Consider the following 25,316-nt stretch of genomic DNA (forward strand, 5'->3'; position numbering starts at 1 on the left):
TTGGATTGTATGGAATTGTTTTCTCATGGATGTCCCAATCATGGCATGAATGATTTAATGCAAAAATTAATCCCAACAGAAGAGAAAATGGTTAATCCCAACACTGATAGTGATGAACATAATCTTTTTTTTTTTTTTTCTTTTAGCAAAATCCCCCGCCCCTGTTTTCGTTGGCTCTTATATGAAAAATGTAAGCACAGCTCATTTTAATTGCTCCTTTTCTTTTATTTTTTCGGGAATAATTCCCTTTTTGGGTATTAAAAAAGGAATTTGAGAGGCGTACGATGCTGCGTCTAAAATAGTGTTTTGACTAAAATAATCAAGGAGAAGGTACAGTAAAAAAAAAAAAAATTGTTGTGGCAATGATGAGAGCGAGGGGCACTAGTGGGTGCAGGATAAGCACGTGGGCATCGCCTTTTCTCATTGCTCGGTGGCATGTCCATAGAAAATATGCCTCAAACTCTCAACATTCTAGTCCTAGTTACAAAAACAAAACAAAAAATACATTAGCAGTGCTTTAGTTCACAGATTTTCATATTTCAGGTCCTGTCTTGCTGTGAGTGATTGGCAGTTTATACTTGTTTGAGCATATCAAGAAGAACCTTAGATTTGAGGTTGCAATCTTTCTATTTTACTTCCATTCTTTATTTATTAGCATGTGTCTTCCTTCTAGTTAAAGTAGAGCTACTAATGTACATTCTTGCTCTTAATTTCTAATTCTACAAACTTGGGTTTGGTAATTTTTTACCAAGCTTTTGTTTGAGCCTGACGGCATTGCAGCACTTTGGTTCTTTGTTTGCATGTCCAAATCATATGGGGTATAGAATTTGACTGAAGGGACATGGACATTGGAGTGTTTGATCTTCTGGGTTTGCATCATTATTGATGATTTTCGCAAGTAATTCTATATATATAACACTCAGATATTGTTATCACACCCACAATAAAAGCTCTTGGTATCCATTCCTTTGTTCTAGTATATCTCTTCTCCTCCAAGAATTTCTATCTGTGTCTCCTTCTCTCTCTCTCTCTCTCTCTTCTTGAATTGATGAAAATAAAGGTTTTGATTGCCTGGAATAACAACTTGCTGGTTTCCTAAGTAGTAGTGAAACTTTGTACAGGAAGCAGGCTGTCTTATTGAGTTCTGTCTTCTTCTTCTGAGATCATCTCTTGCTTGCTGCTGAAGAAGGGACCTTTTGGGGCTTCTCATGCATTGAATGGGAAGCTTACGTTGGTGAAGAAGTTAGGTCTATCTGATTCAACTATATTTAAAAAGCAATTTGATGAACACATAATCAAGAAGAAAATCAAAAGGATTAGTCATGAAGTTCATGAAACTCGGATCCCGACCAGACACGTTCTACACTGCTCAGGCTGTCAGGTAAAAAACTTATGAATCATTCAATAGGCTGCAGATAATGTCGGATGACGTATATCCTGAAGGAAAGATGTCAGTAATTTAATTTCGCAATGCAGGTCTGTCTCCTCTGAAGTTTCCAGTGACCTTATAGTTCAAGTGAAAGGGAGTAGATATTTGCTTCACAAGGTAAAGTCCATAAGTTTTCTTTTCCAAAAGATTTAGAATAAAGGATATTGATCATGGCTTCTATTCCTCCGATTCATCTGGATTATAATTTCAGTATTCGTGATTTTTGCAGTTTCCTCTGCTTTCCAAGTGTTCGCGCCTGCAGAGACTGTGCTCTGAATCCCCTGAAACCTCACAACACCATATAATCCAACTCCCTGATTTTCCTGGTGGGATTGAGGCATTTGAACTCTGCGCAAAGTTCTGTTATGGTATTACAATCACTCTTAGTGCCTTCAACATAGTTGCTGTGAGATGTGCTGCGGAATACCTGCAGATGACAGAGGATGTAGAGAAGGGAAACCTTACATACAAGCTTGAAGTTTTCTTCAATTCCTGCATACTTCATGGGTGGAAAGATTCTATTGTCACTCTACAGACCACCAAAGAATTTCCTTTGTGGTCAGAAGACCTTGGAATAACAAGCAGATGCATTGAAGCGATTGCCTCTAAAGTCTTAACTCATCCATCAAAGGTGAGTTTGTCGCACATTTACTCTAGAAGGGAAAGAGATGATGAGTCTTGTAATGGAGCGGAGAGCCAGAGACATAAACCGCCGAGCAAAGGGTGGTGGGCTGAAGATATGGCAGAATTAGGCATCGACCTGTATTGGAGAACCATGATAGCAGTCAAGTCCGGTGGAAAGATGCCATCTAATCTCATAGGGGAGGCCTTGAAAATTTACGCAGCTCGATGGCTACCTAACATATCAAGAGAAAGAAATGTTAGTAAGCAAGTAGCATCTGACTCGGATTCAGACTCAACCAATGAGATAACTTCAAAGCATAGGGTGCTTCTAGAATCAATAGTAAGCTTACTCCCAGCTGAGAAAGGTGCTGTATCTTGCAGTTTCCTTCTCAAACTTTTGAAAGCAGCCACTATTCTTAATGCCTCCTCATCTTCAAAGATGGAATTGGCCAGAAGAGTGGCACTTCAAATGGAGGAAGCAACAGTTAGGGATCTGTTAATACCCTCTATCTCATATGCAAACAGTACAGTGTATGATGTAGACTTAGTCATCACCATATTGGAGCAGTTCATGTTACAAGGGCAGAGTCCTCCCACTAGCCCTCCGAGATCCAAGCTGGGGTTTGAAAGGAGAAGGTCGCGGTCAGCAGAGAATATTGACTTGGCGTTTCAAGAGAGCAGGAGGTCTTCTTCTGCATCACATAGCTCAAAGTTGAAGGTGGCAAAGCTTGTGGATGGCTATCTTCAAGAGATTGCCCGAGATGCGAATTTGCCTCTTTCAAAATTCATCGCACTTGCTGAGGCCATTCCAGATTTCTCAAGGCTTGATCATGATGATCTCTACAGGGCCATTGACACTTATCTGAAGGTAAAATTACAAATTCATAGTAGTTTAGTCAGCAAAATTAACCATAACTCTCATGGCAGTTCAATGTTAGGACATATTTCACCCTCTTGCTAGATTTCTAGGTTTCTGTATCATATTCTAGGATGTAGGTCCCCACTGTATGTTAGATAACCAACTCTCTTGACCTCTGGATGTGTTTAGCTCGCAAGTATTCGACAGTTAGGATTAGGCTGATCTGACAAATTTCGCATTGAAGTATTGTTAATAATCTTTTGATGTATTTAATTGCCACTCCAAGACTAATGAAGGGGTTCATCTTTTGATATTTGACAAAATATGAATTTCACCTGATCACAAAATTAGCCCCCTTACCTTGTGTCAATTGCTTGACGTATTATAGAATTAGCCAATTTTAATTACCAACTCAAGATGGGCACATGGTGACAATTTTCATGAACGAACATCAGGCACATCCAGACCTAAACAAGAGTGAAAGAAAACGACTGTGCAGAACCCTAGACTGCAAGAAACTATCTGTTGAAGCCTGCATGCATGCCGCACAGAATGAGTTACTCCCACTGAGGGTGGTGGTACAAGTTCTCTTTTTTGAGCAAGCTAGAGCAGCCATGGGTAGTGGCAAGGTCGCCGAGCTGCCTAGCAACATCAAAGCACTACTTGCTGCACACAATATCGATCCTTCAAGGTCAACAACTGCATTAAGCACGACTACTAGCATTCCAGCAGATGACCAATGGAGTGTTTCAGGCCTTAGATCACCAAAATCTAAGGTTTCAACACTAAGGATGAAATTGGCTGAAGATGATTTAGATGAAAGTGATCTGCAATCAGAAGGGCTCAGGAGAGCTTCAAAGTTCAAGTCTTTCTGTGCTCTTCCTACACGACCAAAAAGGATGTTCAGTAAGTTCTTGTCCATCAATAGAAATTCCAGTGAAAAAAACTAGGTGAATTTTGTTAACTTCCAGAAGCAGATGGTAATTTAAAGTGTAACATATACAGTATTTTTTCTTTTTTTCTTTTTTTCTTCTTTTGAAATGCCTTGTAATGTAGAAGGGAAAAAAAATCTAATGTGCATTGGCTATGTAATCTCATATAATAAGAAAGAACATTTTGAGCACATGAGAGAGAATGAATATCTTTTCGTTGATCTCATTGTGGGAACTAGAAGAAATAAGGACTCTTAATTAGATTTAGAACAACAATTCTGGGACCAATGTTCTTGAGTTTGTCTATAAATCGGCAACATCTGCCTTTGTCTCCTTTCATCCCACTGGATTCTCACCTCTTCATTGATTGCGATTAGTTTTCGATTATTTTCGTTTGACCTTGTATTGCTCTTCCTGTGTAGGAATTCGAGGTTTGCTTATCTCTTTTTTGCCAATAAGTATCCGTTGTTGTTGGAAACCCATTAGAATAATCATGCTAGTCTGATTCTAGTTGGTCAGGAAACGTTTCCTGTGAGTTTGCTTGTACCATAACAACTATACAAAGATGACTCGTTAAGCTTCAAATCGTTCCCATGAAGGACACAAAATTTCATTAAAAAACCAGAGACCAACAAGACATATACATGAAGCCTAATACCAGCAAGCAATTTGGAGCAATTCTAACCTACAAAATTACTCAGATTGGATTGCTAGTGTCAAAATCGGTGCTAGGGTTTCCTTCTTTCTTTGGTAGTTTAAGGTTGGTTAAACCAACGATTATAGTGGGCAGCAACTACCTGGTAAAAGGGTTAGGCAGAACTTATGAAAGCGAGTCAGTTAGAGAGCATTGGTGTGGCCATCATTAAGACCATGTTGCTTGTCAACTGCTAAGATAAGTAAACGGAGAAATGATTGATTCTGTCGTGCCATTCCAATCTAATTATGCGCATGGAGAAGACCTTAGGGATCGCCATTGTCATCATTCCTAACCACCATTCATGATCAAATAAACAGCCACATACCTGCTAGATTTCACATGCCAAACAAACTCTAGGTGGGAGGACAAAAGTTAAAAAATGTAACCTGTTCTTGGGCTTCAATTCTAATGCACGTTCTCACCGGTACTCATTAAATCAGGTTGCAACAGTACTCTATAAAATATTTTACGGGGTTGTGCAGGCATGAGTGTGACCATGTATGGGTGTGGGGTCGTGCTTGGTAGCGTATCTTCAAGCTAAATCAATTTCAAGGTTATCTACAGTTGGATATTTCTTGAGTTACCGTGTAGCCAGCTCCACGCTGCATTTAGAGGGTTCTGAGCTTCATCCTCGAATGAAGCTCCCGATGTTTTTTTTTTTTCCTTTCAAAGTCTTGTTTGTTTTTCAATTCTCTGCTGATGATGCCAGGAAAGAATTTCATCTACTGCTTTTATTTTCTCACAAGCACACCATTTTGCAGAAAGAATTTCAATTCTGAGGTGAAGGGTAGATCAGTATAATCTATTTATACGTTGTATAGAGTCCATTGCTGAAAGATTATCAGATCTAAACATGAATCTTATTAGTTTCAAGGTTACACTTCAATCGTTAGGAGATCACAAGATTAGTAATCGAATTACACAACGAGTATGAATTGAGGTCTAAGCAGATTAGCTAGCGTTCAAATAAAACATAGGATTGATTGATTGGTGTTGGCCGTTGCTCCTAATGCTGGTCTTCCCAATTGGGCTCTAATATGGAAAATATTTACTGGATTTCTGGACAGGAATAAATGAAGGGTAGACCCTGCTACCATGTGAAGAGACGGGGTTCATTTTGCTGATCTGGTTTCTACAGGTTCGATTGTTCAAAGAATGAAAGATAAAGAAAGGATTCTGCTTGCAACACCTGTGGTTCTTTAATCTGATCAGAATTACTAGAAAATATTGATGAATAGCCTGGAGACCGACCATAACAAAAACTGCTAGTTCATTCCATTTACTTGCTAACAAGAACTTGTTCCTTGCAATCCTGACCAGTTTATTGTCAAAACCAGCTTTTACGTTCGCCTTGTGTAAAAAGACGTGCAGCAATTACCTGCAGAACCCCTCTTCTTTTCCTGATCTGGAGGAGAGACGCAAAAGAGATGTAGAAATAGGTAACCTTTTATTTATACAGTAAGAAACGAAAAAGAAAATGGAAATGGAATATGTACAGCTTCAAGACCACCATGCTAGCAAACAACTGCAGTCGCACACTCACAGGTGTACATCAATACGTTCATGTGAATTACTGGGCCTCAATAGTGTCTAAACTGCTAACACCATCAGCCGTCGTATTGATCTTAGTTTTAGAGTCTCGCAGAGAAGCAGAGTCAATGCTTTTGGTTCTTTGAAGGCTCGGGGCACGGTGTAACCTGCACCGGAAAGAACCAGCATGGGAGGTTGGAGAGCATAGGCAATTGCTCTTTGTAGCGCTTGACTGTCTTTGCAGCCCAGAAGTAAACTTTGTGCCACCACTCGACATTCTTTCAGTCTCTGATGGAATATCTACCTTCATGACCTTGTTGAATATCTGCCCTCTCTCCATTCTTTTAGGTCCCGCAACCTGAGACTCGAGTCAATGCCATATGAACATAAGAAGGTAACAAGACTTGATATAAATAATTTAGGACTGGTATATATTGACCTATCAAACAAAAACTATAAACGAAATATATACTGAATGTCTTGAACCAACGAAGAATATCCTGATTATATGGCCATGAAAGTTCTATCAACGAAGAACTTGTTGCGTGAGCCTTTATTTACCTCCAAGTGAAAGATTGAAGATTGAGATTTGGAAGATACTGGGAGATCGAAATGGATAAAGATAGGAAAGGTGATGGGCTATGGATCGTGTTTGAAACCTGTAGAAGGATATGATCTGTCTCTCTATATCATTTCACGGGAGCGCTAAACATCACCATCAACGTCCCACCTGCAGTTACTATAACTTTTGATAATGCTTCAACCACTCCGTAAAAGAAAATACCATCAACAGGACCCCGTCTTTCCGCCCATAAGTGAATCTCCTTCTTATCCTCTCATCCACTTTCTGTTTACTTTGAATCGCGATTCATGCCGCTGAAAAATCTCTTTGAGGGTCCCCCATTATCATGGCAGATATTCTCGTGGATGTCAATTATCTTATCTCTTTTACTAGAACCCATTTATGATTCATGTACCACTGTTGAATGTTGATGTGTGGGAGGATATGCTTGTATGCAGTGCTCTTTTTTCGCCTATGCTTAGAATTTCGTAGATGGAAACAATACAGAAAACAAAAAAAACAAAAAAAAGATAGAATTGGCTATATTTCACGCTTTCTTACTAATTTTTATCTCTCTCAAAGGTAGTTTGCTTCTTTTAAGGGTTTACAGTAAACTAATCTTTTTACGAGCAAGAAAAATCAGAATTTTAAATAAAATAAAAAACACAACATAAAATTTAAAATTAAGGTAAAAATCTAAAAAATAAAAGGAAAATAATAAAATTAACTCAAACAATAACTTTCCAGAGCTTTGCTAGCTACCATCACATTGTTCGTTTGGCACGAATATCTCACTTCTTAAGATTAGCTTTATATATCCCACTGGTTTATATACGAATATGCTAGACTTTCTGTATAATCTATCAGTAGCATGTCCATAGCAGAATGTCCAGAACTATCAGATGAACTAGCCTACATCAAGAACTTGTCTTTTACTCTTGTATCTATAAGATATGTTGATACTGTTCAAATAAGGTGTGATATGGTTTTTGCAGCTGCATCAGGATACCAGGCTTGAGGACTATAGATGGTAGAGAAATTGGCACTGGGTGGAGTCAACGGAAATGGAGAGCCACCATTTCTGCGATTCTCAGAAGGAACATATCGGAATTTCTAGGTAATAGCACCATGAACTCTCATATTACAGATTTGATATGGCCTCTATTATTTCTCCTTGGAGGGAATTACATATTGCGTTGTTAAAAGAGCTTAATGAAAATCCCAGAAAACTTGTCGCTGATATTTGGAGTAGAAAGGGCATTTTGTGCCTGGAAAGAATGGGTGGTGGCCTTCTGAACCAAATTAGCTTCAATTGTGGAACTCTTATGTATTATTGAGAGGGATCTCATTAATTAGAAGCAAGCAGGCTATGAAACTCATAAAAGGAGACCAGTTCGGATCTAGTAGGTTGTGTGGCAACTCTATTTCGAAATTCACCTGGAAATTGATGAAAAATAATTGCACTAAACTCATCAGAAGAGAGAGAGGTTTACAAACAGCTGCTAATTCATCAGAGATTGATTTCATCGTACAAAGATATTGAGAAACTAAAAGATCATTCCTAGGAGCCTTCTACAACTGAATATGCAGCTGACATGCATTGCCTCGTGTAGGACATTGAAACAACGACAGCCTCCAAGGCTTTCCATATAGTAAATGAAGAAGGGAGTCCAACCATAAAACTTCCTCGGAAAGGGAAGAAAGCAGGAAAGACATGAGAGTCTGATCGTGTTGAAACCAAGCATGCATCAAGTGCGAGATTTGATTTCAGAAATAGAAGTTGCAGAGTTCAGGATTCCTCGTACCGATGCCATTAATAAAACTAGTGAGTTTTTTTTTTTTTTTTTTTGATGTTGAGCCTTGAGGATAGGAACAAATTGGGTTAACGTTTTCGAGGTGAAATAAGTTGTGGAGGGGAGCTTGATGCAAAACGAATAATGGGGTTGAAACTTGAAAGGTAAGTTAGGTTGAGGAGGAAGAAGGAAGAACATGAAATCATCTGATAAGTGATTTATTGATAAGAGTTTGAGATTAAAAAATTTATTTTTTTTATTATTTCAAATTTAAATCCTATGATTATCAATAATGATGATTACGAATATTGATGGATACTAGAAGTTTACCTGGTTGTTAATTTTAGAGCTTGTGAAGATTAGTCGACATGCACGCAAGCTAATATTAACAACTCATGTTAAAAAAAAAAAAAAAAAAAATGAGCTATTAAGGCGGAAGAAGAAGTAACCATCCAATAGCTTTGACATCAAGTTGAAAACAAGATAGAAGATGAATTAAGATGGAGATTTATATGTATTCTAGAGATCAATTTAAAATTAATTTTAAAGTTATATTTTACAATTTATTTTTATATATATAATATTAAAGTTTGAATGACTATGTGATAAGGAATTTTAATCATATTATATTGTTTTATTTAATTAAATTAATAAAATTAAATACATATAATACTAATATAAAATTATTCTTTAAATTTTATCTAGCATCTTAAATTTTTTTTTTAAATGATTCTTTAACAATATTAATATATATATATATATATATATATATATATATATATTGGAATTATTCTTGATATTTAGTTCTTTAATATTATATTGATTTGGAATTATTCTTTATATTTTTTATATATATAATCTTGTATTAGAGTACTTATAATCTTGTATTAGAGTGTGTTTGGTATTGTGGTAGCTATTGTGGTTGTGGTTTGAAAAAAATTATTTTATAAAAAGTATTTTTAGTTTAAGGTTGGTTTGGAAAAATATACGTTTGGTTAAAATTGTGGTTGAAATTGAGGTTAAATAAAAAGTAGTTTAATGTGTTTGGTTAAGAATGCTTTTGAAATTGAGGTTATAAAATAATTTTAAAAAATATATATTAATATTGATAGTTTTTTAATTTAAATATTGTAAAGTTAACTATTACTATTATATCATGAAATAAATAATATTTTATATAAAATATTTTTTTAACACTAGTTTTTTCAAATAAAACACAATTAAAAATAAAAAATATTTTTTTATTTTTATTAAATCAGATCCTTTTCAATACATTTTTAACTTTGAACAAAAAAACTCATAAACAATGAAAAAAAACCATGAACAGTGGAAACATACTCTACTGTTCAAGAAATGACTCGTTGTTCATGAGTTTTCTCAACACAAGAAGCAGCTTTTTGTTATTTTTTATAAACTTCTTGTTGTTTCATAATTAATAGTAGGTTCTATTAGTACAAATTTATTGTTAGAACATTATCAAATAGTTAAGTTGTTGTGATCGTCTCAAACATAAAAGCAATCATACAAATAAACGGACCAAAAAAAACTCAAAATAAAATAATGGTAAGCTTGCTAAAGTTTCAACTAAAAGGGACTTTCATTCAAGAGTATGTCAGAAAACTCAATAAAAACTTTCATGGAGTTTCACGATCAATTCGTACAAAGCCCCCTGAAGTATTGTCTCTTTTTATTTACTCCTCTTGAAGATTTTTTATATTTCAATAGTAAAACTATTGTTCGTATAAATGTCGTTTTGTTAATAAATCTATTAAAAACACATGAAACTCGCATGCATGGAAAAAAAAAAAAGGGTTAAGATAATTAACAAATAAATAATAAAAAACATTACGCAATATGAAATGCAAAAGGCAAGAAGAAATTTTTACAATAAAAATACTGATAATATAAAAAGGGAAAGTGATTTTGATTTGAAGGTTGATATTTTTTTAACTTTTTTAAATGAGAGTTTTCTATTTTCGTAATAAATAACTTTTTAATGATTTACATCCGATTTGATTTCTTCTTTTACTGTGAGGTTGTGGGATTGTACATGGAGTACCACCAATAATTGATAGTTAATGTTGTTCGAAGAATTACTAACTATTTAACTCACATTCCGTTAATAATAAGATGTTTTTTTACTTTATAAAAAATTTATACATATAAGTTTTTTTATATAAAAAAATATTATTAATAAATTAAATTATATTTTTTAAAATTAAATATACACAACACCGTCAAAAAATAATCTCTATTCAAAATAGGTTAAATATGCAAAAACAAATACATAGTTGAGAGATATAAATTTATTTTTAAAAAATATATAAAATAAAATATCAATAAGAAGAAGAAAAACAATATTAGAAAAAGTAATAATAGCTCAGTTATTGTGGTTTAATTCATTGAATACATGAACTCAATTGGGTTTGCTATTTTTTCCTTTAAATTTATAATTAACCTAAAAAAAGAACAAAAGACTCGTGAACCTATGGGCCAGCACAACTGGGCCACTAAAATGAAGAGCCCATAAGCATTGGTAGGCCTTAGTACTCTTGGGTTTTTTATTTTTTAAAAAAGGGGTGGAAGAACTTTTTCTAGAGAAAAAAAAATGACGTATCACTTGCAAACCCAAATTCAGGCCACTATATTGGTGGTCGGAAAATCAGGCAGCTAGTCTTTTGGCTAAAAAACTTAATTTTCAAGCTATTTGAACTTGAAAAAAACTTCACCAGCACCCTTATAATACCCACAAATCAGTTCATTAATTTCAAATACCTAAAAAGTGGTCAAAAAACTCAAAATCAAACTAATTTAGTTTTGAGTTTTTTAGGTTAGATCTGATTTTTCATACAACATCAAAGCTCTAAACAACCACCATAAAGTCTTTTACATTTCATGGAGCTCGTTAGCATCGAGAAAATTCATTTTAGGTGTCAGAAATGGAGTGAATGGTGACTTGTTCTTTTATTGCTGGAATCCAACAACCTAGGACTATGTGCAAAAATTATTTTTAAAAAATTTAAGAGGACCTAAATTATATATATTATGTTATTTTTAAATATCAATAATCTAAGTATATTTTCTATGTAATTTTTAACACACCATCCATGTTTGGTGTCTCTTTTATTTCAATTTTAAAAACCAAAATGAATTATTGAAAATGCACAGTATGTCCATGGTGTATTGCATGTGTGATCAATATCGGTGAATCATAAACACGACACACGCTTTTTAGATGTTTATTTAATTGGAAAAATTATACATATTTTAATATAATTTTATGAATCTGAAGAATGAAACCAATAAACATATAAAAAAAAGAAAAAAGAATTAAGAACATTTAAACTGAAATGTTTACTAGACATGTCTGATTAGTGTACTTTAATTGCATGGTGTCTCTTCAACTAGATGCTATATCTGCATTCTCCCAATTGTATCTTATAAAATCAACATTCGAACAGGAATTAAGCAGTATTTTAGCTAATGTGGAAATAGTTTTCGACAGTGAGAGAGTGGACAGGACATGGAAGGCAATTTAAGACATTCCCTACATCTCTTTTTATATTAGCTTTACATTCTCAGGCATGGCATAAAGTCTTTGAATCTTCTGCGTGCAAAAGCTGGTCACTCATTGATTCTATTTTCTCTGACAAGATCTCTTCTTGTCGTTAAAGTCTTGATGCTCGTCTCTGTCCTTCAAATTAATACCCCTTAACCTCTCTCTCTGGTGCATTATTTGGGTCAAATTTCTTTGACGTGACAGTAACTACTAGTTTATTCGCCAACCTCAGAAACTGGATAAAAGAGTGAACCATCGGATCTCTTCTTCCAAAATTATATATCAATATGCGTGATAATATTGAGTAATATAAATTATATTTTAAAATTTTATTTAATAGTTTAAGTTATTAAATTAAAATAATTTTGATATAATATTAGCATCTTAATGATCAATTAAATCTTATTATTTTTATTTATTTAATAAAAATTAAATATAAAATAATATAAATTTTAAGTTAAAATAGTTTTTTCTTAACTTAAATAAAAAAAAGCTTGCACCGCTGGAAAGCGAATGGATAACATTCCATCCTACAACAATCAAGGCTAGGCAACTCACTAGGCAAAGAAGAAGCAGCTAATCTTGTTTGCATAAACTCTTTTCTGGAAAGAGAAAGAGATGAAGCTATAGACCTAAAGAGAAAAAACATCTCCCTTTGATTTGACAAAGAAAAAATGCTGTTTGACTAGGTATATTAAATATACTGATTATATTATGATATCTTATCTAATAATTTAAATTATTAAATTAAAATAATTTTTAAATAATCAAGATAACTAATACAAACGAATAGCATGCACATCGAATGTGATTCAAAATGCAAATCTTTCACCTAATTTAATTTTTTTTAAAATAAGTCTCTACTAAGGAATGCTAATTGGTTCCACAAACGTTTTTTCCCTAATGGATTTTTTTCATCTAATCAAAATCTAGGATTTTTTTTATTAAGAGTATGCATATTTTTTCCTTTTTAATTCAAATGCTTATTCTTTAAAAAATTGTTTTGTTGTCAAAATTAGAAAAAAAAAAGTACCTGAAAAAAAAAAAGATGTTTTTTAATGAAAAAATGCATAAAAAACCCTAATCGCCTTGCAATATTTTATTATAAAAAGTGTTAAATTAATGTTGTTTTAAAAGAAGAAGAAAAAAAGTCAAACCCCGGTATTGATGAATTAATTAATTAATCTTAAGTACGCTACCAGGTCGTCATTCTTCACTTCAATTTAATTTAAAATTCAGCTTGCGCTAAAGATCAAATCGTTGACATGCTGAATTGAGTAATATTTAATAACATTGTTAAAAATTTCTCTGCCCCGATACACTAATTACTGCCATGTAAATTCTCTTTTTTCTATAAGGCTTCGTCGCGAATTAAGAAATTAGTTAATTATAACATATGTTTTGAATCAATTTTATTTGTTGATTTTAAAAAATAAAAAAATATTATTTTAATATATTTTAACATGAAAAATACTTTAAAACATTACCATAACTATATTTCCAAACGAATATGTATATTAAATAAATAGTTTTTAAAACCATATTTTCTCCTTTTCTCTTTTCATCCTTTTATTTCGTGAAAGAACTAGAAACATAAAATAATTTGAAACTGAGAAATGAAAAGAGGAAGCCATGAACGAATTTACTCATGGAACCGAAGCAGTTAGGATGTAATCAGCAAAGTTTTAGCATTGAATTTGGGAAGCCATGGAAGAAGAAAGGAAGAGAGTTTTGTTGGTTGTAATTGAAGGCTCAGTTAGAGGAACGATGGAAGAAGAAAGGAGAGAACGAAGACAACTTTTGGTTTAATTAGGAGACATCTTCCCTACTTTTTCTGACTTAAGGGTACAGCCCCATAACACAACCACTTTAGTCTACATCTGCCAGAAGAACCTAAAATCTCATCACTTAAATACCCTATTAAACACACCTCCATAAGGCAGACAAGTCCATGTGAACATAAGTCTTCGTTTTTGAAACCCTAACCATCCCTAACACTAATTACTATCCGGGAGTCAGGTATACGATGTTTTCTAAAAATATTTAAAAAAAAATTAATAAAAAAATTTAAGTTATTAAATAAAATTTTAAAATATAATTTATATAATTTTTTTAATATATCTTCTCAAAATAAAAATTATTTATATTTGAAACTCGTATAGCACGTGTTATCTTATATTATTAATTAAAAAAATAAAAATAGTAAAATTTGAAGTCAGTGCTTCGATTACTAATATTCAAATACTTTGTTAAAAAAACTATTTTATCTAAAAGCAAGTTTTTAATGGGATGGTTTTCTAAAAATTTAAATTAGTAAGTAATGGTTTAATATATAATTTATATGATTTTTAAATATTTTTTATTTAAAAATATATTAATTTTTTTAAAATATCTACAAGATAATTAAAAAATATTAATTTAATATATTTTTTTAAAGTAAACACTATTTTAAAACATACTCACACAGTTGCAAACTCAATTGCAATAAGGCATGGACAAAGCAAGAATGAAAATTGCAAACATATGCCAAAATTAAATTCAAGGAGAGCACAAAGAAACAAAAACCAAAGTGTGTTTTTAACCTCTCACGTTTTTATTCAACTGTATTTTAAAAAAAAATTAAATTTTATTATTATTTTGATGTGTTAATATTAAAAATATTTTTTAAAAAAAATATTAATTTAATATATTTCTAAATAAAAATCAATTTTAAAAAATACATTTTATTACACTCTTCTTAAACATGCCCTATTACTAGATATTCGATGGAGATATATATATATAGAAGGTTTCAGGAGCAAATAAGTTAGCAGACTTACCTCCTTAGCCTGAAAACACTGAGTCCTTTACCACTAGGATTTTAATAGAATATATATTTTATTTGTTAATTTTATATTTTAAAAGTATTTTAAAAAAATTAATTTTTTTTTAGATTAATATTTTCAGATTTCTTGATGAACTAATAATTAAAATAATTATTAAAAATAAAATATTATTTTAATATATTTTTAAAAAATAACTGCCAATACAAATATCTTTTGCTTTATTTTTTAAAATTTCCAAGGTACAAGGGGGTGAAATTGAAAGGAAAACCATTTTTTTCATGGAAATGGAAATTAAATTATAGGAATAAATGCAAAGACATTGAAATCATTACTCTCTCCAGTTCAAACCACATCACTAGTAGTATGTATGATGAGTTTTTAAGTAACCCCAAAAAGACAACAGTTTTTCCCGTCAAAGCCACCGTCTGGCTCTTTATTGCTCCTGGAAACAGTCGGAAGAGAATTACTTTGCAGCAGAGTTTATAGTTGGCATTGGACGCTTCGTTTGAAATTGGGAATTCTTACAGTAAATTGGCACCTCCCAACCACAAATTAAATTAGAAGAGAAGAGGATTTAGTGCACTCCTCTCGTATATCACTATTCATTTAAATAGTGATTTGCCTTTTCTTTTTCTTTTTTTTTTAATTTCATTATTTTGATAATATATTTATTGTTTATAAAGTTATCATAAAATCACATGTTAACCATCAAGTGTTTTTTATTAGTTATTTTTCAATTTTATTTTTTAATATTAAATTGATTAAGAATTAAAATTTATAATTTATTTTATTTATATTTTATTATGCTATTTTGGCTTCATTACCTATAAATAGTGCTTAAGTGATTATCCATGTCTCATGACCCGGGTAATAGATCGTCTCCATCTCATAACCCGAGTCATGAATTTGGTAGGTTAACGCAATTGACTCAGTTTTTTTTAATTAGTTTTTTTCATATTTTTTTCATTTAATAACGTGTTTAATTAGGAATTAAACTTCATGATTTATTTCGGTTTGTTTTGTATTGGGTTATCTTGGTCTCATAACTTAGATCATAAATTTGACATGTTAACCTGAGTCAATATCATATGTTGTTATCTTAATATTAAAAAAACATCATCTTAAAAAAAAAAAATCAAAGTATGTTTTTACGGTTTGTATAAGTTGCTTTGTGATTCGCAAGGTCAACCACATTATATCTGGTCAACCCCTACACGATTTAAATTATTTTATGCTAAAAAAAAAACTATTCACTTGAATAGTGTTCTTTTTAATTATTATTTTTTATTTTTTTTAATTTTAATTTTATCTTTTAATATTTGGTTTACTATGGATTAGACTACATAATATTTTTTGGTTTACTTTTAATGAGGTTATCTTATACTTATGACCCAGACTGTGGATTTGACGAGTTAACTCGACTAACTCGAGTTTTGTTTTTCTCTCAATTAACTTTTTTTTCTCATTCTCATCATTCAATGTTGAATTAATGGGGAATTAGACTTTGTGATTTTATTTCAGTTTGTTTTCCAAGAGGCTATCCTCATCCCAAAACTCGAGTCACGGGTTTAGCAGGTTGACTGCGGTGGACCCAAGTCTTTTTTTTTAGTTTTTTTAATTAATCTTTTTTAATTAATTTTTTTAAAATTTCATCTTTAAAAACTAGATTGATTGAGAACTGAGTTTCATAACTTATTTTGATTTGTTTTTTATTGGGTTATCCTCGTCTCATGACCAGGATCGTAGGTTTGGCAAGTGAACTTGAATTAACTCGAGTCATTTTCTTGGTTCTTTTTTAGTTATTATTTTTTTTTTCCAGTTTTATCCTTTAACATTGAGTTTATTGAAAATTAAACTTTATAATTTGATTTGATTCGCTTTTTATGAGGTTATCATGATTTCATAACTTGGTATGTGAATTAACAACTTAATCTAGGCTAATATAAATTGATATAATGTGTTATTGTCTTAATACTTATTAAAAAAATATTATCTTGAATATTTATTTTAAATTATATTATATTTTTATCTGTTATATATGTTATCTTTGATCCCACTAAATTAATCGACTCACATTAAAGCAATCCCCACATAATTTTTTTAGCAATGTCAAGACATTTATTTTATGTTAAAGAAAAACTAAATCTTACCCCTAACATTGTGTGGGCTAATTATCTTTTTACTGCATATAATATTTTTTCCCAAAAAAATGATTTTTAATGAGCATGTTTATTTTTTCGTTCAAAAGAGTTTTTGAAATCTTTGATTTTTTTTTTTTGCTTCAAATGATTTTGTTTATTTTTGTATTATTTTGATATGCAGATATCAAAATAAATTTTAAAAAATAAAAAAAATATTATTTTAATGTACTTTCAAGTAAAAAAAAACCACTTTAAAAAATAACCACTATTATAATTCAAAAAACTATTCTCCCATTTACATTTTCTTAAGAGAATATTTAATCTTTTATTAATTATATTTTGAATGCTTATTAATTGTAATAATTAGCAAGATCAACTTGGGATTTAATAATTTAGAATTCGGCTCCGGACAGATATCTGGCTGGGGCTAGTTTGGTTTTAAACTAAATGATGAGTTAATTTTGTTTGTTTGAAAGTGTAGTTGTAGTTGTTTTTTTAAATATTTTTTTATGTTCAAAATACATTAAAATAATATTTTTTATCTTTTAAAAATAATTTTTAAGATCATTACATTAAATTAATTAAAAAAATAAAAAAAAATCCTGTTAAACTCGAGTGAGAACAATCGGATTAACTTCAAATTTTTTTTTTTAAACACCATAGTAATTAATACTTAATAAAATACTATTTACATAATGAATGTGACGAAGCAATGCCAATAACCCTGGTCTCTATAAGTGTCCTTGCACACGGGTAGGGTGGTCCAGAGTAAATCCATAGGGAGCACATTATTCAATGGACACATCCCCAAAAAAACAAAAACAAGGAATAATAATCGGAAAAAATGCTTTAAAAAAACGAAAAGTTTTGCTGAAAAAAGATTGAAATAAAAACCCTAACATCCCAAAACTAGACTCGTACTTTAATAATTTATGAGAGTATTTTTAGTTAATAGCGGTTTAGTGAAAACCTAAGCTGTTTGACTTATCAAATAAGAGAAATTCTAAACCAAAATTACCAATTGCTTAGAAACAAACTGTCGGTTGAGTCATTAATCAGTCTTAATAACACATATTTTAGCTTCATTATTATCTAAAAAATGACAAATTAAAAGGAAAAAAAAGGGTCAGAGAGGAGACAGATGAATCGTTTCTATCTTTTACATCAATGTTTTTTTGTGCTGCACCATGCAGCACGATTGAGTTTTCGTCGCTTTCAAATTTCTAGCTCCCTATGTATATATATTTTAGAGCTATCTCCAGCTATAAATACACTATGCAAATCCCGAAGTCCAGGTGTTAAACTGCAGAGTCTTGAAATCGCCGACATCACCCTCCTTCATCCATTCGAGCGGCTTGTTTTTCTTCTTCAATTTCATCTGTAAAGCACGCATCTTCAAGCGTTCCTAAAGTATGGAAGAAGCGCTTAGAAGGCTCGACGGAATATCGAGCCATACACTAGAAACCATCCTACACGAGCCCATCATCTCGGATCTCCAGAAGAAATCTGCACCTGCCAACACCGCTAGCACCGCAACAAACAAAAGGTCACTGAAAGAAAGTGGTGGTACTGGTGGGAACATGAGGTACCGTGGCGTCCGCAGGAGGCCATGGGGTCGTTATGCAGCCGAGATAAGGGATCCTCAGTCCAAGGAACGGCGGTGGCTTGGCACTTTTGACACCGCTGAGGAAGCTGCTTGTGCCTATGATTATGCAGCTCTAGCAATGCGTGGTCTCAAGGCTCGGACTAATTTCGTGTACCCAGATGCTCATTCTGCAACACCTGACCCTGCTCATAACTTGCTCCCTCCGTTTACTTTCTCAAATTCATCTCATCTGCCCCCTCGCCACTATACTATATCCTCTTCAAATTGCTCTTCTCTCGGTCACCCTCATGTTGGTGACCTCTCTGCTGGTGGGTCTCCACCGCATAGGAGTACTAGTGACAGTATTGCTGGTACTTCTCTGAATATGCTTTTTCTCCGTGATTTCATTCACTCCCCTTCAGGTTCGTCGTCTCATAATCATCCCCAACCTTTTTCTGATCACTCTCCATGCATCAATGGGTCCTCCAATTCTGATCCTAGCAATTTCTTAGGTGGTTATTTGGTGAATCCTTCCATTAACACTATTTCTAGTTCATTTAATATCTCTTTAGGAGACTCAACTGTCACTACTCTACCGCACATGGAGTTTCATCAGAATTATAGTACTCCTGGAGACCTGAAAAGGCCCGACGCTAAAGCTGAAGAGTTGGAATTTTTTCCACAAGAACCATCCGATTCTGGTTTGTTGCAAGAGATTATTCAAGGGTTTTTCCCTAAACACTCCTCTGACAAGATTGCGTCTTCAGAAAGCTCTGGAGAGTTAATAGCTGCACCAACGTCTGAAATAGTATCTGTTAATCAGTCACTTGATGGGTCGAGGAGGGGCATGAAGAAGTACTTTGTTAAAAATGAGCACCATGATCCTTATCTTGGTCATCAAGGAATAAGGTCGGGGCAGCTAATTGAGGGTTGTTACAGTGGGGTTAGTTCTCATGAACTTCCGCACTGTAATGAGATGCCATTGATCAATCATCAGATGGGTCCGGACTCCATCTTAGATGACACTTTTCAGTACCCAGATCGTATGAGTGCCTTTGCTGCTAGGTTCCAGAATGTTTGAGGTCTTGTTTCGGTGCAACGTCTATTAGTTAATGTTTAGTTATAAGACTTAAATTCAAAAGATTATATAGCTTAAGTTACTACGATTTCCTCCTGGAAATTTTGTTAAATTAAGCTGATCATTATATATGTTATATATCCTCTCAACTCTTTAAGTCTACCGGAACCGGGTTATATTTAAGTTAATTTCGTGTTTTGTTTACAATGGTCTCTGCACTCTCTCTCTCTCTCTCTCTGTCATATGTGTTCATTGTTGACTTTGGATCTGAAAAGGTCGTTTTTACTCGGCTTTATGCTTCGCTTAGTGTTCTTTTTTACTGCTACGGTGTACAGCCAGTTTATTTTCATTTTTGGTTCTTTCCTCGGAATGTATCAAAGTAAACCCTAGCTAAATGGGTAAGCTGAAGATCATTCGTAGAATCCGGTGTTGTGCCTGGGATAAACTAGCTAGCTACTACCTGGGAAAAATATAAAAATGGTACCTTACATTGTCCACTGGTATCCATGCCTTCCCCAGTTTTTGTTGCAAGTGATCATTGTAGTCCCTCGTATTTTCTTTTTCTACTATTTATTATTTTTTTTGCACCGCCCACGTACGATTGATTTTAATTTTAGAAGAACTAAATGATAAGTACCAGATAAAGTTTCTTCTGGGAAGCGAGGAGTTCCGTTCGGATAGCATCATTGAAGAACCAGAGATCCCAGAACGCCATTTTTTTCGTTTACCATGCTGTAATTAGTATAAATCTCCCAGACTTCCAAAATAAAGAGTATGCTACTATGGTGCTTAAGTTAGCATTCACTGAAGAGGGAGAGAGCCTTCAGAGAACATGTTCAATGTGTTTGCATAATAGAGCGGGGAGAGAGAGAGAGAGAGAGAGAGAGGAGACCCCTTTACCTTGGAATTCAAAACCCTTTATATAGCTTTGAGCTCACATGAATTTGTTGCCAGACAAGTGCAAAATAGACAATTTATATGATATATGTATGAGCTTTGAAGAAAAATTGAGAGATTTATTTTTGTTTAAGCCACTACCCCTCAAGATTTGTTCATTTTCCTTGGTGTTAAGCTCTTTATTATCAAGAATTTGTGGTCTTAACTTGAGTTTGGCTATGACTCCAGTGGTGTTGGAAGTAATTAAAATTTTATAAATTATTTTTATTTAAAATTATTATTTTTATTTAAAATTATTATTTTTATATAATTTTAAATTATTTTAATATGCTGATATAAAAAATAATTTTAAAAAAAATATAAAAATATTTTTTATGTATATTAAAAAAAAACATTTTAAATCGTAATCATTATCCTACTCCAAACTACTCTCTTAATTAAACAGAAGAGTATAAATTTGATGTTATTTCTTTCTCCTTTAATTTTTCATTCTTTTTTAGTTAACACTTTATAATAATATTTAATTAAGAGAATCTATAAACCTAAGAACCGAACCTTATCTCATGAATAGTATATGAGAAGTACAGTAACTGAACTTGATAACAGCTAGATTGGATTCAGACTGAACCTGTAAATTTTAGTTTATATGTTCAAGTTAAGGTTCATGATTTGTGAACCAAACCAAACCTATGTTAGATTAACTGAACTGAGTCTGATATATAGAGTGTATTTGGTAGTGTGGTAGTGGTTGTTTTTCAAATAATTTTTCATGCTGAAATGCATGCCAATGATTTTTTTATTTTTTAAAAAATTATTTTTGATATCAGCACATCAAAACGATACAAAAAGTATAAACCACACTTAATTTTAATAAAAAAAAACTTTTAAAATTTTTTAAAAAAATAGGTTGAACTGCGTTCCCAAACACTGCCGAGACATCCATGCACGCATCTGTTTCCTTATAATTCTCTTATATTTTTCAATTCTTAATACTCGATAGCAGTGCTAGAAATAAATGGTGATTTTACATGTATTGCCATTCTTTTTAATATATTTAGAACATAAAACAACTATATAAATCTATATGACTATTATAATAATTTGTTACTTTATCTTATAAAAAAATTATAATTATATATTGAAGTGTTATAGTAACGGATATCCTTAGTTATTGGAGCAACTTTTCTGCACGTAGATTAAGTTCTTTCCTTGATCCAATGTCAAACAAGCCCCCTCTGTAAGATAATGATTTTTAAAGTTTTTTAAAAAATATTGTTAATTTTATCATCATATATATTCCACTTTTAGACTTTTAAGAGCACATATTTTTTTCTTGATGAATTTTAAGTTTGATTTTGAACATTATTTAAGATTGAGTTATTTATTTTGAACATGTTTAATATTGTTAATTTTATGTTTTATTTTGGCTAGTTAAGATCTAAGAAAATAGAAAGAAAAAAGCAGTAAAATAAAGAATATTCAGCGCTTATTAAAATCAAGTTTTTTTTATTAAAAAAACTATAAAACTCTTAGATTAAAAGAAATTAAGTATTCACTCTTGGATTAAAAGTTATTTAATTGTTAATTAATCTCCTAGTCAGCTGTCCAAAATCTGTCATTGTTTTATGACATGATTTTAAATAAATATAATTGAAGTACTGTAGCAAACTTATTTATTCATAATAATAATATATTAATTAGGTATAGAGTCTAATATTATCGAAATTAATGTTGCAGTTATGGACGACATTTACAACTTTTAACGGTACCCAGTCCCACGCTTGGAATAGTTTCTTCCGACAAGGAAGCGTACAAATGTTGGAAGATTCAGCATTAATTAAAATCCATCACTGCTGCAACCATCATCCGTACTGATCAATTCCTCTTTGCCAGAATAACCAGATACGCATACCCATCTCGTACATTAGCATATCCTGTGGGTCCTTTCTCTTCTGATCTAGTTATGACCCTAGTGTCAGTCTTGATGCACTGTAACTCATCCACTTCCCACGGTTGCCCGAGGTGGCTGAGGCTTTCCTTTCACGAGCAGGACGGTGGCAACAATGATCTGGCTGCTTCCCCGCCACCAGATTTGACACCGTTATAAATTATATATCTAAACACGCTACAGTTTAATTTTTAAATATAATCTTTAGGGTTTTACTTCACAGCGAAGTGGATTAAATCTACCCAGGGTGTCCACCCGGTTAAGGAGCTGGATCTTAAATTATACAGTTTGACCCAGAAAAAAAATATTATGTTTGAGTTTTTAATACTTTACATAGAAAAAAAAATTGAAACATTGCATGAGATATAAATTATAAAAAATAAATATAAAACATAAAATGTGATATAATTATCTCATATTGATAAGTTAATAAAAAATTCATGTGAATATAAGTTATATATAGTTATTTCATATTAAAAAATTAAAAAATAATTTATGTGAATGTAAGCTATAAAAAAAAATGTGAAGTGTAGTATAACTATTATATATCAAAAAATTAACAAATAATCCATGTGAATGTAGAATATAAAATATAAATGTGAAGTGTAGTATAACACAATTGTTCTACATTAAAAAGTTAGGAAACAATTCAGGTATATATAAGTTATATATAGTTATCTCATATTTAAAGGTTAAAAATACAATTTATGTAGATTTAGGTTATATATATAGTTATCTCACATCTAAAAGTTAAAAATACAATTCATATGAATGTAATCTATAAAAACAACATGTGAGGTTAAGTATTCATAATTGATTTTATATTTTTAAGGTTTATTAAAAAAATTTAAAATATATAAAAAAAAAAGAAGAAGAAGAAGAAGAAGAAGCCTGATCTCACCAGGGTTATGTTGGGCCACCCAAGTTTGGGGTAAACCTTTGCTAGTCGCCTGGGTTTGACCAGGCTAATTGCAAGCTAGGGTTTAATACCTATGGCATCCATCATAGTTATGAAACTCGGACCGGTATTGACCTGGATCAACCTAAAAAAATAAAATAAAAAATTATGTTTGAGGTTTTAATATCCCATATAAAAAAAGTTTTAATAAAACAAAACATGTTGATGTAAGTTATAAAAAAAGTGAGGCATGAAGTGTAGTATAGTTAATCACATGTCGAAAAGTTAAGAAACAATCCATGTGAATATAGGCTATGAAAACAAAATATAAAGTGTAATATACTCATCTCACATAAAAAATTTAAGAAACAATCCACTTAAATGTAAGTTATATATAGTTATCCCAAATTGAAAAAAAAAAAAAACAATACATGTGGATGTAGACAATATAAAAAAATATTCAAGACATCAAATATAATATAGAGTATAAAATAGAAACGTGAAATGTAGTATAGTTATCACACATTAAAAATTTACTAAACAATCCATATTGATATAAGATATAAAAAATGATATGCAAAATCAAATATTTATAAATTAATTTTATATTTTTAGGATTTATTAAAAAGAAATTGAATCTCACCTAGGTAATGCTCGGTCATCCATGCTTTGAGTTGACTAGATGGGTCATTCGAGTTTGACCAATTCCATTTACAAGCACAAGTTTTTATAATTCGAAGGGCCTCAGATTTCTCAGGTTCTTGATAGGCCGAACCTAGTTTCATGTAGGGATACTACTTAATTTCCAAAACCAAGTAATGAGAATGTATATTTTCATGGATCCATAAATTTTAGTGTGAGTTGCATGTCGGGATGGTGGACTTAGTTGTACAAAATGATATATGTACTTAAAGGAAATTATCTTTTATCTTAGAAATGACACCATATAATTTTTTTCAATTTTTTTTACCATAGATGATACTGTAGAGTTGATTAATCTGTAATTTGCTCTTTTTTTTATAAAAAAAAAAACAAGTTTTTCTTATATTTTTTCTTTATACATGATATTTTTTTCACCTTATACTTTGTCTATTTATCACTTTTTTTTTCTTATCTTTATTTTTTATGAAAATTTTTTATTTTTTTTCCTTTACACTTTCTTGAAAAAAAAAAAGTAATTTCTTAATCGTTACATTTAGAATATTTATCACTTCATACTTGGCATATTCTTAATGTCATTATTTTGTAATTTGTTTTTTTATCTACACTTTTAAAAAAATTAGTATACAAAAACTTCAGGAAAATGTTTTATAATATAGCAATTGTAATATTATTTTATTTTTCTATTACGTTAAAAATGAGCTTGAGATCTTATGAATCTTTATTAACACATATCATCTTCACTATATTTTATTATATATAAACATTTATTTTTTTATTCATAATTATATTTTTACTTGTTGTCAAAAAACATGTTAATAACACCAATAAATTAATTCATTTGTCTTTGAGAAAATTATATACATGTGATTTTTTATTTATAATTAAAAGATTTTTGTTGCAAGAAAACGCATTTGAAAAGCTTGTGTATTTATGTTTTTTTTTCTAGAAAGATTATTCGATCCCCGGCGAGGTGCCAAACCAATAACTAGTAAAATATAAAGAGAAAACATTTATTAATCTTAATTAGTTGATATAAAAATAAAGTAAATAGAAGAAAACAATAGAAGAAGAAAGGAGGCTGCTACGGATTAAGGAGCATCAATAGTAGCTGAGGATATGAAATTTAGGCTTTATTTGACATGGTTGTCAAATCATGTTTTTGAAAAATTTTGAGTTTTTTTTAGCTTTAAATTATTGTTTTGGTGTTTTTAGATCTTTGTGATATGCTGATATAAAAAATAAATTTTAAAAAATAAAAAATATATTATTTTAATATATTTATAAACAAAAAACACC

At 31.5% G+C, this 25,316-nt stretch overlaps 3 protein-coding genes and 1 long non-coding RNA gene across 8 annotated transcripts; 3 read left to right on the forward strand and 1 right to left on the reverse strand.

The window, feature by feature from the left end:
- The first annotated feature begins 456 nt into the window (after nucleotides 1–456).
- Nucleotides 457–4,183, forward strand: LOC118038106 (BTB/POZ domain-containing protein At1g67900). 2 transcript variants are annotated; one of them, XM_035044417.2, is made up of 5 exons: nucleotides 457–614; nucleotides 1,122–1,381; nucleotides 1,477–1,546; nucleotides 1,659–2,921; nucleotides 3,368–4,183. In XM_035044417.2, exons 2-5 carry the CDS (start codon nucleotides 1,323–1,325, stop codon nucleotides 3,860–3,862), a joined length of 1,887 nt encoding a protein of 628 aa, XP_034900308.1. In that variant the 5' UTR covers nucleotides 457–614; nucleotides 1,122–1,322; the 3' UTR covers nucleotides 3,863–4,183. The 2 variants fall into 2 exon arrangements, with proteins under 2 accessions (XP_034900308.1, XP_034900304.1); XM_035044413.2 differs by lacking the exon at nucleotides 457–614 and having other exon boundaries at nucleotides 661–1,381.
- Nucleotides 4,184–5,736: 1,553 nt separating this feature from the next.
- Nucleotides 5,737–6,841, reverse strand: LOC118038081 (uncharacterized). 4 transcript variants are annotated; one of them, XM_035044376.2, is made up of 2 exons: nucleotides 6,085–6,626; nucleotides 5,737–5,946 (listed from the first exon to the last, which is right to left on the reverse strand). In XM_035044376.2, the coding sequence occupies exon 1, from the start codon at nucleotides 6,409–6,411 to the stop codon at nucleotides 6,112–6,114; it is 300 nt and encodes a 99-aa protein (XP_034900267.1). In that variant the 5' UTR covers nucleotides 6,412–6,626; the 3' UTR covers nucleotides 5,737–5,946; nucleotides 6,085–6,111. The 4 variants fall into 4 exon arrangements, with proteins under 4 accessions (XP_034900267.1, XP_034900290.1, XP_034900282.1 ...); XM_035044399.2 differs by lacking the exon at nucleotides 5,737–5,946 and having other exon boundaries at nucleotides 5,970–6,429; nucleotides 6,511–6,841; XM_035044391.2 differs by lacking the exon at nucleotides 5,737–5,946 and having other exon boundaries at nucleotides 5,970–6,429; nucleotides 6,544–6,838.
- Nucleotides 6,842–7,148: 307 nt separating this feature from the next.
- On the forward strand, nucleotides 7,149–8,474 carry LOC118038100 (uncharacterized). The gene is made up of 2 exons (XR_004685721.2): nucleotides 7,149–7,750; nucleotides 7,859–8,474. It is a non-coding gene; the product is annotated as an uncharacterized lncRNA (long non-coding RNA).
- A 9,681-nt stretch (nucleotides 8,475–18,155) lies between these two features.
- Nucleotides 18,156–19,815, forward strand: LOC118038075 (ethylene-responsive transcription factor ESR1). The gene has a single exon (XM_035044362.2). It carries the CDS (start codon nucleotides 18,364–18,366, stop codon nucleotides 19,615–19,617), a length of 1,254 nt encoding a protein of 417 aa, XP_034900253.1. The 5' UTR covers nucleotides 18,156–18,363; the 3' UTR covers nucleotides 19,618–19,815.
- Nucleotides 19,816–25,316: the final 5,501 nt, after the last annotated feature.

This window comes from Populus alba, chromosome 8 (genome assembly GCF_005239225.2).
Source record: "Populus alba chromosome 8, ASM523922v2, whole genome shotgun sequence".
Classification (NCBI taxonomy): Eukaryota; Viridiplantae; Streptophyta; class Magnoliopsida; order Malpighiales; family Salicaceae; genus Populus; species Populus alba.

Excerpts from the sequence above, each read along its gene's own strand:
- LOC118038106 (XM_035044417.2), top strand. The coding sequence starts at position 1,323 with ATGAAGTTCATGAAACTCGGATCCCGACCAGACACGTTCTACACTGCT. Across the intron at positions 1,547-1,658 it reads GTAGATATTTGCTTCACAAG|TTTCCTCTGCTTTCCAAGTG; the intron begins GTAAAGTCCATA and ends TGATTTTTGCAG. Across the intron at positions 2,922-3,367 it reads CCATTGACACTTATCTGAAG|GCACATCCAGACCTAAACAA; the intron begins GTAAAATTACAA and ends AACGAACATCAG.
- LOC118038075 (XM_035044362.2), top strand. The coding sequence starts at position 18,364 with ATGGAAGAAGCGCTTAGAAGGCTCGACGGAATATCGAGCCATACACTA.
- LOC118038081 (XM_035044376.2), bottom strand. The coding sequence starts at position 6,411 with ATGGAGAGAGGGCAGATATTCAACAAGGTCATGAAGGTAGATATTCCA.